Source organism: Piliocolobus tephrosceles, chromosome 20 (genome assembly GCF_002776525.5).
Source record: "Piliocolobus tephrosceles isolate RC106 chromosome 20, ASM277652v3, whole genome shotgun sequence".
NCBI lineage: Eukaryota > Metazoa > Chordata > Mammalia > Primates > Cercopithecidae > Piliocolobus > Piliocolobus tephrosceles.
In genome coordinates this window covers 986,135-1,003,670 of record NC_045453.1, presented here as the reverse complement: position 1 = coordinate 1,003,670, position 17,536 = coordinate 986,135, and the positions used below count along the sequence as shown (strand labels likewise).

The 17,536-nt window shown below is 52.6% G+C and overlaps 2 protein-coding genes across 2 annotated transcripts; one reads left to right on the top strand and one right to left on the bottom strand.

Annotated features, from left to right (window-relative positions):
- The first annotated feature begins 1,584 nt into the window (after positions 1-1,584).
- LOC111548223 (transmembrane protein 14A) lies at positions 1,585-2,566 on the top strand. Its single transcript, XM_023220618.1, has one exon. It carries the CDS (start codon positions 1,713-1,715, stop codon positions 2,010-2,012), a length of 300 nt encoding a protein of 99 aa, XP_023076386.1. The 5' UTR covers positions 1,585-1,712; the 3' UTR covers positions 2,013-2,566.
- Positions 2,567-3,772: 1,206 nt separating this feature from the next.
- Positions 3,773-16,870, bottom strand: DDRGK1 (DDRGK domain containing 1). The gene is made up of 9 exons (XM_026455206.2): positions 16,702-16,870; positions 15,376-15,579; positions 12,888-13,000; positions 12,547-12,648; positions 8,995-9,117; positions 8,594-8,632; positions 5,205-5,261; positions 4,619-4,667; positions 3,773-4,248 (listed from the first exon to the last, which is right to left on the bottom strand). Exons 1-9 carry the CDS (start codon positions 16,790-16,792, stop codon positions 4,082-4,084), a joined length of 945 nt encoding a protein of 314 aa, XP_026310991.1. The 5' UTR covers positions 16,793-16,870; the 3' UTR covers positions 3,773-4,081.
- Between the last annotated feature and the right edge of the window lie 666 nt (positions 16,871-17,536).

Sequence of the window (17,536 nt, the reverse complement as noted above, 5' to 3'; positions counted from 1 at the left end):
ATACACAAATTAGCCAGGTGTGGTGGTGCATGCCTCTAATCCCACCTACTCGGGAGGATGAGGCAGGAGAATCACTTGAACGTGGGAGGTGGAGGTTGCAGTGAGCCAAGATTGCGCCAGTGCACTTCTGCCTAGGTGACAGAGTTTACCATCTCAAGAAAAAAAAAAAGTAGAGCTAGTGAAGTGTTTATAATCAGTTTTAGTGTCACATGTACAGATCAGTAATATAATCATTATAATACTGTCTGGTCTACAGCCAGGCGCGGTGGCTCACGCCTGTAATCCCACCACTTTGGGAGGCTGAGGCAGGCGGATCTGTGGATTGCCTGAGGTCAGGAGTTCAAGCCCAGCCTGGCCAACAAAGTGAAACCCTGTCTCTACTAAAAATACAAAAATTAGCCGGGAGTGGTGGCGTGCTCCTGTAATCCCAGCTACTCAGGAGGCTGAGGCAGGAGAATCGCTTGAACCTGGGTGGCAGAGGTTGCAGTGAGCCAAGATCACGACAGCCTGGGCGACAGAGCAAGACTCTGCCTCAAAAAAAAAAAAAAAGCATTAAATTTCATTTTTTCATTTTTCCCTTTATTTTTTCATTTTTTAGTTGTGAAAGTAGTTTGTATATATGAAAAATGTTTACTTTTATTTAATAAACTATTCATTTAATAAATGTATTAATTGAGCACTAAATAATGCTCAAAGGATCATAAGTTTTTTTTATTCCACACTAAGCCCATGGGACATGAAGGATATCTGGGTGCTTCCAGGATGTGAGGAAGGAACATGCCTTTTCCCACTCCTGGCCTTTGGGTACTGTCCTGAGCATGGGATGCTGGGGCAGGGGCTGCCTTGGCCATCTTGCTATCTGCATGGCAGTGGCAGAGGATGGCTGAGGGAAAGGACTAGAGAGCCTTGGAGCTGCCGCCTTGCTCTGTGAGAAGCCCCTTCCAATGGAGATTTGAATTACTTGCAACTTCTTGGCCTGCCTCTCCACCCCACCCCCATCTGTTCTCTGGCTCTCAACTTTGGCTGCACATTGGAATCTCCTACTGATGCTCCCTGACTGCACCCTCAGAGAGTCTGATTTAACTGGTCCCAGGTGCAATAGGGCTGGCATGAGACTATTAAAAACTCCCTAGGTGAATCCAATAAGCAACCAGGCTAAGGACCAGTGATCTAACTGTAAGTCATCTCTTCTTTTTTTTCCTTTGTAATTGTAAGTTTCCACCCCATACTGTGGTTGGCTACATCTGTTTCTTCCCTCCCCTACTAGAATGTAGGCTCCAGGCCGGGTGCGGTGGCTCAAGCCTGTAATCCCAGCACTTGGGAGGCCGAGACGGGCGGATCACGAGGTCAGGAGATCGAGACCATCCTGGCTAACACGGTGAAACCCCGTCTCTACTAAAAAATACAAAAAACTAGCCAGGCGAGGTGGCAGGCGCCTGTAGTCCCAGCTACTCAGGAGGCTGAGGCAGGAGAATGGTGTAAACCCGGGAGGCGGAGCTTGCAGTGAGCTGAGATCCGGCCACTGCACTCCAGCCTGGGCGACAGAGCGAGACTCCGTCTCAAAAAAAAAAAAAAAAAGGCGCCGGGTGGGACAGCGCTGGCGCGGAGACTGCTTCCGGATTCCAGGTACCGCGCGTGGCGGCAGCTAGCCCCAGACTTCTGTCTTTTCAGCTGCAGTGAGGGCTCGGGGCTGCAGAATTGCAACCTTGCCAATGGACCTGATCGGTTTTGGTTATGCAGCCCTCGTGACATTTGGAAGCATTTTTGGATATAAGCGGAGAGGTGGTATTCTATCTTTGATTGCTGGTCTTTTTGTTGGATGTTTGGCTGGCTATGGAGCTTACCGTGTCTCCAATGACAAACGAGATGTAAAAGTATCACTGTTTACAGCTTTCTTCCTGGCTACCATAATGGGTGTGAGATTTAAGAGGTCCAAGAAAATAATGCCTGCTGGTCTGGTTGCAGGTTTGAGCCTCATGATGATCCTGAGACTTGTCTTGTTGCTGCTCTAAGCATCTGGAGGAACAGAAAACTAAGTTCATGTCATCCTGCTGTAATGGGCAGAGCAAATTTTTTTGTATTTGAAAGATAAACTTCAATATAGAATGCTAGAAACACAAATAGCACTGTCACCTCTAATATGAACATTAGTTTGAGGTAGTTTTTTTCTAAAGCAAAAGTTTTAACTGTTTTCTAATTGTCAAACGCTGTTTTCATTAAAAGTGTCTAATGAATCATGATACGCTCTTCCATTTGCTGTGTCTATTTTCTATATATTTGGCATTTTTTGAAAATTCCGAATACTCATGTTTCAGGTAAGCTTAAATTACAACTTGTCACATAAAGCAGTTCTTAAGTGGAGTTCACAGAATGCTAATGTATCTATTTGTCATTTATGTTATATTTGAAATTATTAGAAATTATACTTTTTCCATTTTAATTGTATTGCTGCCAGTGCTATTTTTTTCTTTAAAAACTTTTATTCTTAGCACACTCTTACGTCCTAACAGAATGTATTCAGTATTCAAATAAAAGACATTTTGGTTCAAAAAAAAAAAAAAAAAAAGAATGTAGGCTCCAGATGGCCTTCCAAACAATGCATGTGGCCCTTCACGCTCCAGGTGATGACAAGTACCCGTTGCTGATGGAAGTAGCACAGTCATACCTTTCTTGGAATTTGGGTTCTACAGTCAACACCTATGGCACCCAGTAAGTCAAAAACACCCTTGGCAACTCCTAAGTTAGAAGGCTCTTCCCTGGAACCTGACATACTGTTTCCCCATCGCCATCCAGGGAGTTTCCTCCTGGGCCAGAACAGCAAGCTGCCTCCTCCACCAGGCACCAGAGGGAGTAGGGGGCTTATGTTAGGGATCACTTTGCATAAATACACATTTAAACATGTGCCTCACCCTCAGCACAGCAGGATGCTCATGCCATGAACAGCCCACAGGAACCAGAGTGACCGACCCTCCAGGAGGTACACACCTCCCTCCCATCCCACCCACTCCTGAGCATATGGTTCTCACATCCACCAGTGGGTGGAATCACCCACACCATTTAAACTTTTTGTCAAGGATGTAGAGTTGAATTCATGTGATTTCCCATATGAGCAATGTCCCTCTGCTGCACAATTATAGCCAGCTCAAGCAGGTCCTCTCCTTCCTTCTACCTGCCCTGCAAATGGCTCTCTCCTTCACTGACCCCCGCCCCTCCCACTTTTTTTTTTTTTTTTTTGAGACAGAGTCTCGCTCTGTCACCCAGGCTGGAGTGCAGTGGCGCGATCTCGGCTCACTACAAGCTCCGCCTCCCGGGTTTACGCCATTCTCCTGCCTCAGCCTCCTGAGTAGCTGGGACTACAGGCGCCCGCCATCTCGCCCGGCTAGTTTTTTTGTATTTTTAGTAGAGACGGGGTTTCACCACGTAGCCCAGGATGGTCTCGATCTCCTGACCTCGTGATCCACCCGTCTCGGCCTCCCAAAGTGCTGGGATTACAGGCTCGAGCCACCGCGCCCGGCCTCTCCCCCTTAAAGGCTGATGCTCCCTAGGACTCTATCCTTGATGCTTCTCATTAATTCTTCTCCCCACTGGCTCTCAGCCCTACTTAGGGCTCCTAATCTGTTAAAAAACACCCATGAGACCTCCCTTTCCCAGTTAACAGAGATGTGGCCCAAGAGGTTCCCCACTTCTAATTTGAGTGGGGGCAGAAGAAGAGAAAGATCTTATTTAGGTCTTGGGGGCAGGGCTTGCAGGGCACAAAGGAACAGAGTAAATGTGCAACAGGCTATTTTCTTGAATGAATGGATTCATAATAAGAATAGGACTTCACCAGCTTCCAAGGGACCCTCCCCACCTCTCAGATACATTCTGAGGCCTAAATTTCACGTGCTCATCTAGGATCCCAGGCCAGGCCTTCTGCCACACCAAGCCACACCAAGTCACACCAAGCTCAGCAGTACTCACAGGCCTTTAATCTATAACTGCCTGGCCACACTCTGTCACTTCCCCAGGATGGTGGGGAGGGATGAAGATGGACAGCCAGGTAGGCCACACCAACTCTGAGTCCAAGAGGGAAGGACTGGGGTCAGGCTGGGGCTTGGGCAGGGGGCTCCCGGCCCCAGGCGATGAGGGAGTTGCTGGCTTGGGCAAGCTCGGCGATGGACACCCGGCCCCGCTGTCGGATGAAGTTGGCCACGGCGGCCAATTCCTCTGGGGTTATGTAGATGAACTTGCCCCGGTCGTCAATCACACCTGTGGGGACATGCAGGTTGTGGGGCTGAGGCCTCCTGGGCATTCCCCATCTGGCCTGAGAATGCCCACCTACTCCTTCACAGCTGGCTCAGGGCCCTTCAGGCCTCCTGCTTGCCTGGTCTTTCCCGGCTGCATCCAGTCCTGCTAGGAGAGTCGAATCAGGCTGCCCTGTCTGTCCTCTCCCACTGCCACCATCTCCAGGCCCTGGCACGTCCTCCTTGTAACTGCATCCAACTACACAAAGCCCCTCGTTGCACACCCCTCCCCTGATCTTGGGTGGTCATCCTGCCTCTGCAGCACATCCCTGCAGCCCCTGTGGCTAGACACTCTCCAAGGCCAGGTCTGCAGTGATTGGCTCTTATCCTCTCACCTGTTATAGTCCCCTCAGCCAGCAGGTCCTGGATGCGATTTATGGTGTCCTATGAGGAGAACAATTCTCAGAGTAGAGATAGGCACCAATGTCCCCAGAAAAAGCACTGAAACCTCCCTCCCACTACAGCCAAATCTCTTTATGTCCCTCTCATGCGAGCCCCTAAATGTGACTCTGTGCTTTGCCTTTGGAAGGGCCCTGGGTAGAAGGGGCTCTGGTCTTGGGCCCTGCAAGACCCCCAAAAGAGGATCTCTCCTGTTAGAAGCAGGGCAGTGGTAATGTTTGCAACATAGGCTGGTGCAGTCTGTGCAAGAGAGTTGTCAAGGTAACTGATTTGGGCTGCTTTGGTCACAGGGGCTGGCAGAGTGATGGGGTTTGGATTTTTTTTTTTTGTTTCCTGCCTGTTCTTCCATCCATTAAAAATGCAGGATTCCTAGGGTGCCAGGAGACTTCTGTGCACTACTCACTCTTGGTTGGGGACAGGGTAGAGGGTGCATCAAGACTCTGTCTTTAGGGCAGATCCTCTCTGCTAGTCACACAGACCCCTGGCCACACTGCACACAGCAGGCCACGTTCCAGGGCTTACCTGAGTACGTAGGCCCACCTGGGAAGCCAGGTCTTCCAAGAGCACAACCTTGGACTGCTACAAAAAGAAAGAGGAAAAGAGAGAGAGGTTGAGCTTGGGCAAATCGCCCTAGGCATGGGCACCCTCCAGGTTCGCATTCTGTTTTTTTTTTTTTTTTTTTCTTTTTTTTTTTTTTTTTTTTTGAGGCGGAGTCTCGCTCTGTCGCCCGGACTGGGGTGCAGTGGCCGGATCTCAGCTCACTGCAAGCTCTGCCTCCCGGGTTTATGCCATTCTCCTGCCTCAGCCTCCGGAGTAGCTGGGACTACAGGCGCCCGCCACCTCGCCCGGCTAGTTTTTGTATTTTTAGTAGAGACGGGGTTTCACCGTGTTAGCCAGGATGGTCTCGATCTCCTGACCTCGTGATCCGCCCGTCTCGGCCTCCCAAAGTGCTGGGATTACAGGCTTGAGCCACCGCGCCCGGCCAGGTTCGCATTCTGATCTGATCTGGGTGGCTGGATAAACACTGTACACACTCCTGTGGGACAGCCTTGCTCCCCTGACACACACACACACACACACACACACACACACACACTCCCTCTCACTCTCTCTCACAACCACCCATTGACAGAGACCCGCACAATCATAAACCCTCTCATTCCCCTTCTTGCAAGGAAGGAATCTACTCAAAACAACCACCTGCCTCACGGGCCCTGTCCTGGACTCTGAGACACGCATGAGTGGAATCAGAGCACAGCTGCCACCATCCTCTGCATCCAGCCATCTCTTTTTAACATCATGGACAAGTTGAAGGGGACGCACCATAGGGAGGAAGGAGGCGGTGAGAGTCACCAAAAGCTATTTTAAATAACTGTCACCAGGACTTATGTTTGCTGAGGACTTACCAGAACAAGGCCCTGAAAAGGTATGAGGGACACATGCTGAACAAGCCATAGCCCCCGCCCTGGAGCTCGCAGTCTGGCTGGTGAGACAGGTGAGTACATGGACAAGAAGGAGATAAAGGCCCGAGCAAGCCAAGGTCTCTCAGTAGAGGCCGTGGGGACCCACTCCTGCCTTGCCTTTGCTTGCCGCCCCACTGGCCTGGTCCCCCACAACCTGACACACCCGCACTTTTTATCCATCCTCTTCATACCATCTGAGGCACTGAGCCCACCCTTAAAATCACTGTCACTAACACCGCTGAGTGCTTTCCAGCACAGCCATGTTCCACGCTCCAAGTGCTTCCTCATATCCTCGGTAGAAACCTGAGTTCCCAAGGGTGCGGCGAAGGGTCCACTGCTGTGTCCACACAGGCACCTGCCCCCACTACCCCAACAGACAGCACAGGACTTGAGAAAAGACAGTTCTTTTGCATTTCTGTGAATCCTCTACCTCAAATGAGCTGGGGGAGGACTGATATGGTGACACCTCCCTGACTGCAGATAGCATGTGACTTGTTTGAAATGCCAAGCCGTATTTGCAAGCAGGAAGGCAAGCGAGAGGCAGTTGGGCCAGGATGGGCAAGGACAAGGTGACATGGTCAGCTGGCCTCTACCTACAAAACAGGGATCAGGCAGTGGGCTCTCAGTGACAGTGTGGTGCAAGAACATGAAGTCACCCCAGGTGCTCCTGGGGCCAAAACACGTTTGATAAAACAAGCTAGGTGTGGAGTCACACAACTGCAGTCTCAGCTACTCAGGAGGCGGAAGCGGGAAGATCACCTGAGCCCAGCCATGGTCAGACAGGAGAATGGAACAAGACCGAGTGAACCCTACACCTCTCATAAACAATGCTGGGGGCAGGCATGTTCCTCCAGTTCTGAAATCTTAAGGCAAAAAGGCCCATCCCTTTGCAGCAAGGAGGAGAGCAGACAGACTGAATTTCAGAAGTCCTCCTTTTCTTTGCAAGATAGCAGCTCTAGAAGAATTAGCTAGCAAAGGCTGGAAAAACTTTTTTTTTTTTTTTTTTTGAGATGGAGTTTCACCCTGTTGCCCAGGCTGGAGTGCAGTGGCACCATCTTGCCTCACTGCAACCTCCACCTCCTGGGTTCAAGTGATTCTCCTGCCTCAGCCTCCTGAGTAGCTGGGACTACAGGTGTGCACCACCATGCCTGGCTAATTTTTGTATTTTTAGCAGAGATGGGGTTTCAACATGTTGCCCAGGCTAGTCTCAAACTCCTAACCTCAAGTGATCTGCCCGCCTAGGCCTCCCAAAGTGCTGGGATTGCAGGCGTAAGCCACTGTGCCCGGACAAGCTGGAAAAACTTCTAAGCTCCAAAAGAGTTTGGAGAACTCCCAGAGAATGGTACCTCCAAGGAGCCACCAAAAGTGAGGGCAAGAACTGGGGACCTTTCTTCTGGTTTCTGCAGAGTAAATGGAGATGCTGAGGCTGACCCCCTCCTCTAATTCCACCTGGGAAGGCTTCCAGGGAAGGGGCTTCAGGATCATCTTACTGCCTACTGGGTAGGCGGGGACAAGTTCCAAACAGCAGCAGGCAAGTGTGAGAGATATTCTGCCTGGTCGCAGCCCCTAATCAAGTGTGCCAGGGTAGAGAAAGGGCTCCAAGAGAAGGGAGTGCACACAGCCTGAGCAGACAGGACCCTGTCAAAGCTGCCAGCATTTCCCCCACTTAGGAACCCCAGACTCAAGGCTATGAGCCCAGTCCCTCACTGCCGGCAGGCGTCTAAACCCCGCTCTCTTTCAGGAGAGGTGGCGGGAGGATTATGCAAGCCCTGGGTCCTTGGCAGCCCCTAGTAGCACCCCCACCACCGCCCCCGCTCCCTCTGCACTCCTTCCCTCAGCCGCCTCTGCACCTCTGAGTTGCACTTGAAAACCTCTCCCCTCATGGCATCCTTCGTGGGAGAGAAGTTGCTTAGCAGCAAAGCAAAGTAGGATGTGCTTATGCAACCTGGAGCAGCATCGAGGCGGCCTGCGCAGTGGCTGCAGACAGAAGGGGACACATTGCCGCCCCACCCTAGACTCCAAAGGAAACACCATCCTGTTTCCTCTGAAAGACCCAAGTTCCCAGTCAGGAGCACATGGCAGAGGATGCTTGTTTCAACTCAGCGGAGCCTCAGTGTGACAGAACTGACAGAAAACACATGTGAAGAGACTTGAAAACACACTGACTCACTGAGCGTGGGGTCTGAAGAGCAGGGAAACTGTCAAACTGAGTGTGAGGAAGTGATCAAAGGCTTGCACCTCCCACACAGACCCAGGTCCTTCTCCACCTTTGGGGTCGGAGCGGGGAGAAATGCTCCTGGCCAGGACCCTGCAGCTCTGCCCCTCTAGGACCCCCTGCCCGCTCTTGCATGAGCCTGAATGCACTGCCTGCAGCCCCCGCTGGAGGCATCCAACCTGCACACACCAGGCAGGGAGCTGACATTCAGGCTCTGTTCCGTGGCTGCTTACCTTGATGTAGTTGATGAACTCTGTCAGGAAGCTCTGGGACTGGAGAAGCAGAGAAATCAGGATGAGCACCCCCTAGCAAGGCCACAGGGTTCTGTACCCATCCACCCAAGCACCACCTGCTCACTTGAGGGCCACCTGCCTGCAGCCTGCCTTGGGCTCGCCTGACCACCTGCATGTACCACTTGCCTACACAAGCAGCAGAGCCTTCCAGGGTAAGGGTTTCGGAGGCACCAGCCTCTGCTGAGGACAAGGCCTCTGGCCGCTAAACCCTGCTGGTACTGACACCCACCCACCTCTCACTGCCTGGCCAGGGGCGTCTGGGATGGGGTGGCTAGCCTTGGGTCTGGCACAGGCTGCACTGATGGGTGCAGAGAGGGGCTTCCCAGGGGCAGCACGCCCACCTGTTCCTCAGTCATGGTCTCTCCCACGCCTTCCTCCTCCACCACAAAGGCCTCCTTCAGTTTCAGGTACTCCTCATGCTCCCGCTGGGCCTGCTCCTCGCGGGCCTTCCTCTCCTCCTCCTCCTGTGGACACAGGAGGCAAAAGTCAGGAATCGGGGGCAGGTGCTCACCCCATCCCTGTTCTGGTTGCTGCTATCCCTGCAGGACACCAGCGCATACAGCCCAGCGTTTTCTCAGAGACAGAGCTCCTTCAAGACCCCCATTCCTCCATCCCCCAAGCTGAACAATGGGCCGAGGCCCCTCTTGTCATCAGTTGCATCATCACCTGGACAAATGCTGCTCAGCCCCTGCTCCAGCCCTCCATGCTCAGGGGATCTTAGCAAAAATCTGTTGAAAACCCCACCATGACCCCACTCTACAATACCCTCCAATCACCTGCCCCATCCTCTCCTTGTGTAACTCATTAAGCATACCCTGTCATGTCCAAACCTCATGAGCAAATGTGAACCCTGCATTTCCTCACCACCCACTCACCCAGTCAGCCCACTACAGTCTGGCTTCTGTGTTCCCAGTTCTACGAAACAACTCCTGCCACAGTCTCACCCATGCCCTCCACTCACCAAACTCAAGGGACAACCTTCAGGTCTCATATGCCTGTCCTCTCAGTGATCCTTCTTTCCTCCCTTGGCTTCCAGATCCCACCCTCTCCTGGATTTCCTCCTGCTCCTTGGGCCATTCTTCCCGCCTCCTTCATCATTCAGCCCTGCCTCTTCTCTCTCCTCCACATTCTCTGGGCCACCTCGCCCATGCCCAAAGCATCAACCCCTTCCTTGCCAGTGACTACCACACTTGTATCCCCACCCGAATCTCTTCTCCCAAACACACAACGGTCCATGTGACACACCTACTGGGCCATCTCACAGGCAGCAGACAGACCCTAGGACCTGCTCTTCTATGCTTAGACCTCCTCCTGGGTCCCTGGCTCAGTGAATCAACACAGCCAACTGGTCAGAAATGAGGTCCTATTGACCAGTTCTTTCTCGAACTTCCAGGAAACTCCTCGGTCTGTCTGTGTTGCTCCATCACCACTACCGCCTGGTACAACAGCCTCCCTCAACCCAACACATTTTCCAGAGCACTCAGAAAAATTTTCTTCAAACGGAAAGCTAAAGCTGGGGCAAGTAATATACAAGATGAGTCTGGGGCATCTTGCAGTGCCAGAAACTAAGTACTCAAAAAACAAAACGACGAGTGTGTATTAAAGATACACAGGAGCCAAATGAAACAGCTCCCAGTGGTCAAAGCTGGAACAATCTGAACAACACAATAAATAACATGTTGCCGGGCGCAGTGGCTCACGCCTGTAATCCCAACACTTTCAGAGCCTGAGGCGGGCAGATCACAAGGTCAGCAGATCCGGACCATCCTGGCTAACATGGTGAAACCTCGTCTCTACTAAAAATACAAAAAAATCAGCCAGGCATGGCAGGTGCCTGTAGTCCCAGCTACTTGGGAGGCTGAGGCAGGAGAATGGCGTGAACCTGGGAGGCGGAGCTTCCGGTGGGCTGAGATCGCACCACTGCACTCCAGCCTGGGCGACAGAGCAAGACTCCGTCTCAAAATAAATAAATAAAATACAGTAAAATAAAATAAATTAATAAATAACATGTTACTGGATTACAACATAAAGTACAAAATAAATACTCATGAATCTATACAGATATAAAAAAAATGGCTGGCCAGGCATGGTGGCTTATGCTGGTAATCCCAACACTTTGGGAGGCTGAGGCGGGCGGATCACCTGAGGTCAGGAGTTCAAGACCATCCTGGCCAACATGGTGAAACCCAGTCTCTACTAAAAATACAAACATTAGCTGGGTGTGGTGGCAGGTGCCTGTAATCCCAGCTACTCAGGAGGCTGCGACAGGAGAATCGCTTGAACCTGGGAAGCAGACGTTGCAGTGAGCCCAGATTGAGCCATTGCACTGTAGCCTGGGTGACAGAGTGAGACTCCATCTCAGAAAAAAAAAAAAAAGTCTGCATTAATATGTAATGAATAGGGAAGAAGAGACATATCTCCTGTAAGAGATTTCCAAATAATTTATGTAAGAACTCCAACTCCCCAACCTTTAAGTGTGGGCTGTGCACAGTGACTTCTTTCCAAAGAAATATGGGAAGAGGGGAAAAAAGCAGTCACATTACAGTGGAGAAAGCTGGCAAACAAAACCGCAGCCAGGCGACCAAGGTTAACAACATTAGGGATAAGTGAAGGGGATAACCTGTGTGCTTAGCATGTTGCATTGAAGATGGAACTTCACTTATTGTCTTCTTCAGTCAGATCCATAACCCCAGTCTAACCATGAGAAAAACAACCAAACTCAAATTAAGGGATCTTCTACAAACTACGTGCCCAGGACTCCTCAAAATTGTTAAGGCTGGGCACAGTGGCTCACACCTGTAATCCCAGCACTTTGGAAGGCCAAGGGAAGAGGATTGCTTGAGTCTAGGAGTTCAAAAGCAGTCTGGGAAACACAGTGAAACCCAATCTCCACACACACACACACAAAATTAGCCAGGCATGGTGGTGCACACCTACAGTCCCAGATACTCGTGGGGAGGGGGATCTAAGGTGGGAGCATTGCTTGAGCCTGGGAGTCAGAGGTTGCAGTGAGCCAAGATCGTGCCACTGCACTCCAGCCTGGGCAATAGAGCAAGACTTGCCCTAATCAATCAATAAACAAAAATCTGAAAAATGTTAGAGTTTAGTTACTAATAATGTGTCAATATTAGTTGTGAGGAATGTATTAAAATGAGGTAAGATGTTAAGGATAAGGGAAACTGGTTATAGGGGAGAAGAGCCAGAATATTTAAGGTACATTAAGTGGGACAAATATTCAGAAAGGAAAACACCCTCTCTACTAATTCCTCCCCCATGCTGTATTCTGGCTTATCAGCCACAGCACCCACACCCAGGATCCTGGGACAACAGACCAGTCAGAGGTCACAGGTCTTCCCAGCTAGGGTAGCCCTGGCTCTAACCCTACGTACCCGACGTTTTTATGCTGTTCCCTTTTTTGGAAACCTGGTTCTCAGAACAAAGGAAGCATCTGGCAAACAAATGTTCATTAGTCACCTTTACTGCAGTGGTCCCCATTCCCTGAGCACCTCCTCTCTGCCAGGACCTCAATGCAGCCACCATCTCTTACAATGATCTTTGACGGCCTCAAGGCCTTCAGCATCCAGACTCCCATCACCTCTCTGCCATCTTTTCCTCCTCTCCTGGCTTTCTTTGCCCAGCTGCCCTGCCCGCCTCGCGTTCCTCACATGCTCTCTGAAAGTTCAATAGTCATGTGCACAAGAATCCTCACTCCAGGCTCTGCTTTTCAGCAGCTGCTTTTCCAGGCTGTGCTGGAGCCTAGGGACCAAATAAACCAGAACCTGCCCTTGTGCCGGATCTATGGCCCACCTTCTATGTTGGAGGTGCCAAGGAGCTGCATAAGAAGCAAGGCTGCCTGGTCAAGGGAAAGAAGTCAGGGTCGGGGCTGGCCTCACCTTCTGCTCCTCCTCTAGGCGAAGCCGCTCCTCCTCCTTCTTCCACTCAGCTTCGCGCTGGGACTCGAGTCGTTTCCGCTCCTCACGTTCAGCCTCCTCTGCCTGGAGAGAGGTCTTCATAGGGGCACATCCCTCACCCCCAGCTAGAGTGTGCCCACCTCCCAGACAGACTAGGGAAGGCAATGCCTGGGCCAGGGCACAGACCCAGGCAGCAGGAGACAGAGTCAAGGAAGCAGCAAGCACCAGCCCAGTAGGCAAGGAGTCCTGAGTCTGCCTTAGGGGAAAAGGAAGGCAGGGCCCTTTCCCACTTCCCAGAGCTGCATCCCATCCCTCTGGCTTGCCTCACGCTGGGCCTTTCGCGCTTGTTTCTCCTCCAGCTTCCGCAGTTTCTTAGCTCCAATTTTCCCTGACACGTGAGTTTCCGCTGACTTCTCGATGTCTTCTTCCTCCTGGGCTGGGTATGGTCAAAGAAAGACAGTTCAGGTTCTGACCAGAGAGACTGATGATGATGGATCCCCAATCCCTCGTCCCTCTCCTAATGGGGGGGTCCCCTTCCACCCATCTGCAAATGTCACTAACCCAGCTCTGCCCTCCAGAGGCATCTGCCATAAGCGCATGTGTGTGTGCAGGTGCATGAATACGTAGGGATGGAAGAAGGGTGAGGGGCCCACAGGGCAAGGGAAAAGATGAGAACTTTGGGCTAGGCGCGTGGCTCACGCCTGTAATCCCAGCACTTTGGGAGGTCGAGGCAGGCGGATCACGAGGTCAGGAGATCGAGACCATCCTGGCAATCGTGGTGAAACCCCATCTCTATCAAAAATACAAAAACAGGGCCGGGCACAATGGCTCACGCCTGTAATCCCAGCACTTTGGGAGGCTGAGGCGGGCAGATCACGAGGTCAGGAGATTGACACCATCCTGGATAACACGGTGAAACCCCGTCTCTACTAAAAACACAAAAAATTAGCCAGGCATGGTGGCGGGCGCCTGTAGTCCCAGGTACTCGGGAGGCTGACGCAGGAGAATGGTGTGAACCCAGGAGGCGGACCTTGCAGTGAGCCGAGATCACGCTACTGCACTCCAGCCTGGGTGACAGAGCGAGACTCTGTCCCAAAATGAAAAAAAAAAAAGATGAGAACTTTAGATATTGCACAGTCATAAAAAGGGAGGTATCAGGTTAAAATATGCAAGTGTCTCGGGGTCACAGATAGGGCTGCCTGGATATTTAAGGTACTGTGGCTGATGAGCCAGAATACAGCATGGGGGAGGCATTAGCAGAGAGGTTTGTTTTTGTTTTTGTTTTTGTTTGAGACAGTGTCTCGCTCTGTCACCCAGGCTGGAGTGCAGTGGCGCGATCTCGGCTTACTGCAAGCTCCGCCTCCCGGGTTCACACCATTCTCCTGCCTCGGTCTCCTGAGTAGCTGGGACTACAAGCACCCGCCACCACGCTCGGCTAATTTTTTTTTTTTTGCATTTTTAGTAGAGATGGGGTTTCACTGTGTTAGCCAGGATGGTCTCGATCTCCTGACCTCGTGATCCGCCTGTCTCGGCTGGGATTACAGGGATGAGCCACTGCGCCTGGCCCAAGAAGGGGTTTTTTTTTTTTTTTTTTTTGAGACAGAGTCTTGCTCTGTCACCCAGGCTGGAGTGCAGTGGCCGGATCTCGGCTCACTGCAAGCTCCACTTCCCGGGTTTACGCCATTCTCCTGCCTCAGCCTCCCGAGTAGCTGGGACTACAGGCGCCCGCCACCTCACCTGGCTAATTTTTTGTATTTTTTAGTAGAGATAGGGTTTCACCATGTTAGCCAGGATGGTCTCGATCTCCTGACCTCATGATCCGCCCATCTTGGCCTCCCAAAGTGCTGGGATTACAGGGTTGAGCCACCGCGCCCAGCCAAGAAGGGTTTTTTTATCTTTGAATACTGGTCCCACCTAATGTGCCTTAAATATCCTGGCTAATGAACTCCAGAGTTCCCCGGTTTCTGTCCCTGGTGCCAAACCCCCAGAGAAGGGAAGTCCTATGGGGAAATTTATCCTGCCTCAAATCTGAAATCCTCCTCACCACAGTCAGGAGTTGCTGAGGATTCTGGGCTTAGTCCCTGGCTAGGATTATCCCTTTGCCCACCAAAGCCTGGCTGAAAAGACAGTCCCAACACCATGACCACCTCAGGGCCAGCTGCAAGTTAAAGACCCACTGACGCCTGTGCAGCAAGGGTCTCTGAACCCAAGTCTGAGCCAAAAGGTAGGCAAAGTAAGGGCCTCTTTGTGAGCTAAAGGGATAATCCCCAAGGGTACAAGGCAAAAGCCTCAAATGCCCCCAGTTTCTGAGAAAGACCCAGACGCCCCCTCCTCAGGCTCAAGCCAGCTGTCCAAAACTGGAGAAGACAATCGTGAGGGCTCTCCGGGTCTCCCGGAAGCAGGGATATGGAGACCTCTGTGTCAACAGAATGTCTCCATCTTTAAACTGTTTTCCTGGGGTTGTGGGTGACCCCACTCCAGACACTCTGCCTCTAGGGTGAAATCCTCAGGGAATGAGTGTGCCCATAACAGGAAGGGTGCGAGGATAGAAGGGGTGAATTGAGGAACATTCTGAATCAATCTGAAGACCCCTGCCCTCTGCTTGGACACTGAGAGCCAAGATGAAGGAAGAGGGGGTTGATCCAGTGGAAAAAATGCCAGGTCCCAAGTCTCCCCCTACTCTACCGTGTGGCTCCCAGACGTCCCTCCTACCCTGAGGCTTCATACCCGACTCCTCCACTTAGTTTTGGGGGCCCCTTTATCTCCCCCTCCAACCCAGACCCTCTCCCCACCAGGCTAGGCTCCTCTCACCTAGGATGACAGCTTCCTGCTCATTCTCATCTGCTTCTGCCCAGGCCACCCGCTGGGCTCGACGCTGGGCCTGTAGGCGGCTGCCCAGGTCCCTCCGGCGCCGAGGCCTGCCTTCAGCTCTTGGCTCCTCAGCTTGCAGGGGCCCAGGCTGGGCCACCCGGCCTGCTCCTGCCAGCTCCTCATTGTGCAGTGACTCTTGGCTGGCTGTAGGGAAGACAGAAATGACAATGCTACCTGGAAGCCCAGCCCGGCCCGGCCCATGGCAGGAGGAGCAACAGCCTGGAAGCCTCACCTCCTCTGCTCAGTAGTCTGCTGCCCACAGCACAAAGGCCCGACTTCTCAGTCTGACTGACAAGGCCTTTTCCACCAGGCCCACAGCTTGGTCCCAGGCGGTGGCTCAGCCCTTCCCTCGGGCCTGTATGAATACTCTTCTCTCCTCTCCCAGCTCCACCTTTCCAGCTGGCCTGTCAGGAGTCCCCTATCCTGATGTCCCCAGCTCTCATCGAGTACCCCCTGCAGGAATCCATTGATTTCTCGCCTAACACCACCTGTGGTTTTATCTGGCTCCCCAGCCAGAGAGTTCACTTCCCGGCGGTAGCCGAGCCTCCCCCTGGAAGACCTACTAGCTCTCCGCCTTTCCTCAGCGTGGTCCTCCCGCCCCTGGGAGCGCGCAGGTGCTCAGAGGCAGCTTGTGGGCCCAGGGAGCAGGAAGACACACAAACCCGCCCGCTGACCAGAAATGGGGGGACAGAGGAAGGATGGGTGTATCTGTTCTGTGTCCTGGCCAATGACACGGCCTTTTGATCGGGGAGCAGATTAGGGAGGGAGCGTGGGCGCTCCCTTTGGCGGGAAGGTATAGAGCTTCAGGAGTTTCCTGGAGCCGTCTCGCGCTTCTCCAGCTCGTAGCGGGCAGGCAGAAAATATTCAGATGCCCCCTTCCTGGCACCTGCTCTGGAGCCAGGCTGGGAGGAATGGGAAACCCTGCGGCCACCTTAACAGGCGCAGAGGGAAAGGGCCCAGACGGTGACGGATGGGAGTGGGCGCCGGCCAGGGCCTGAGGCCTTTGGAGGTATGGAGTTCCCGGGAATGAAGAGAGGGATGAGGCCAGACTCTGGCTTGGGGTCGAGAGAAAGGGGTAGCAGCGCGGCCTCCGGTTCCAGGCAGGGCACTGCGGAGGCCCCAGCGGGCCCACGACGCACACGCATGGATGCGCATGCGCCCCCGCCCGCCCAGATGCGCACGCGCAGGAGCCGCGGCGCGACGGTCCACAAAGGCTCAGGCCAGAAAACCCGGTACCACCAGCCCTGGCGCAGCGGCATCTCCTACCTGATGCCGCTCGGCCCCGGCTGCGAGTCAGGAAGAGGATAAAGCCGACTAGCAGAGCCGCCGCTACCAAGTACCACACGGGCGCCACCATGGCGAGGCCCTCTGTGCAGAACCACTGCGTCCACCCTAAGGCCGGAATCTCCTAGGCCCCGCCCCCATTTCCCCAGTCTAGACTCCGCCCACTATTCGGAGCCCCGCCCAGCCGCACTTCACAGAGAGGCTTTAATGTAAAACATTAAAATGACTTTGGGGGGCGTAAAAAAACCCATTAATGTTAAGAGGAAATTATTGCAGATGGTATGTCCAGTAGAAAACATCTATGTATGTTTTTTTTGAAACGGAGTCTCTGTGGCTCCGGCTGGAGTGCGGTGGCGCAATCTTGGCTCACTGCAACCTCCACCTCCCGGGTTCAAGCGATTCTCCTGCCTCAGCCTCCTGAGGAGCTGGGACTACAGGCGCCCGCCACCACGCCTGGCTAATTTTAGTAGAGATGCGGTTTCACCATTTGGCCAGACTGGTCTCGAACTCCTGACCTTGTGATCCACCCACCTCGGCCTCCCAAAGTGCTGGGCTTACAGGCATGAGCCACCGCACCCGGACTCTGTATGTTTTAAAATCACTAACTTTTAGTGATTTAAAATCCCACATAGTGTTTATGGAAACAACCTTGGAAAAAGTACGAAGAGGCTTGGGACTGATGCATACCAACTTCAGGACAGCGATTGCCTATAGGAGGGAAGCGGGTTGGGGTTAAGCCCTGAGCTTTAGCTATATCTGTGACTTTGAATTTCTTTTTCTTCCTTCCTCCCTCCCCTCTCTCCTTCCCCTCCCTCCC

Coding starts and splice junctions, on each gene's coding strand:
- DDRGK1 (XM_026455206.2), bottom strand. CDS start 16,792: ATGGTGGCGCCCGTGTGGTACTTGGTAGCGGCGGCTCTGCTAGTCGGC. Junction 8,633..8,994: donor AGACCATGACTGAGGAACAG/GTGGGCGTGCTG, acceptor CTGCTTCTCCAG/TCCCAGAGCTTCCTGACAGA. Junction 4,668..5,204: donor AGGTGGGCCTACGTACTCAG/GTAAGCCCTGGA, acceptor TTCTCCTCATAG/GACACCATAAATCGCATCCA.
- LOC111548223 (XM_023220618.1), top strand. CDS start 1,713: ATGGACCTGATCGGTTTTGGTTATGCAGCCCTCGTGACATTTGGAAGC.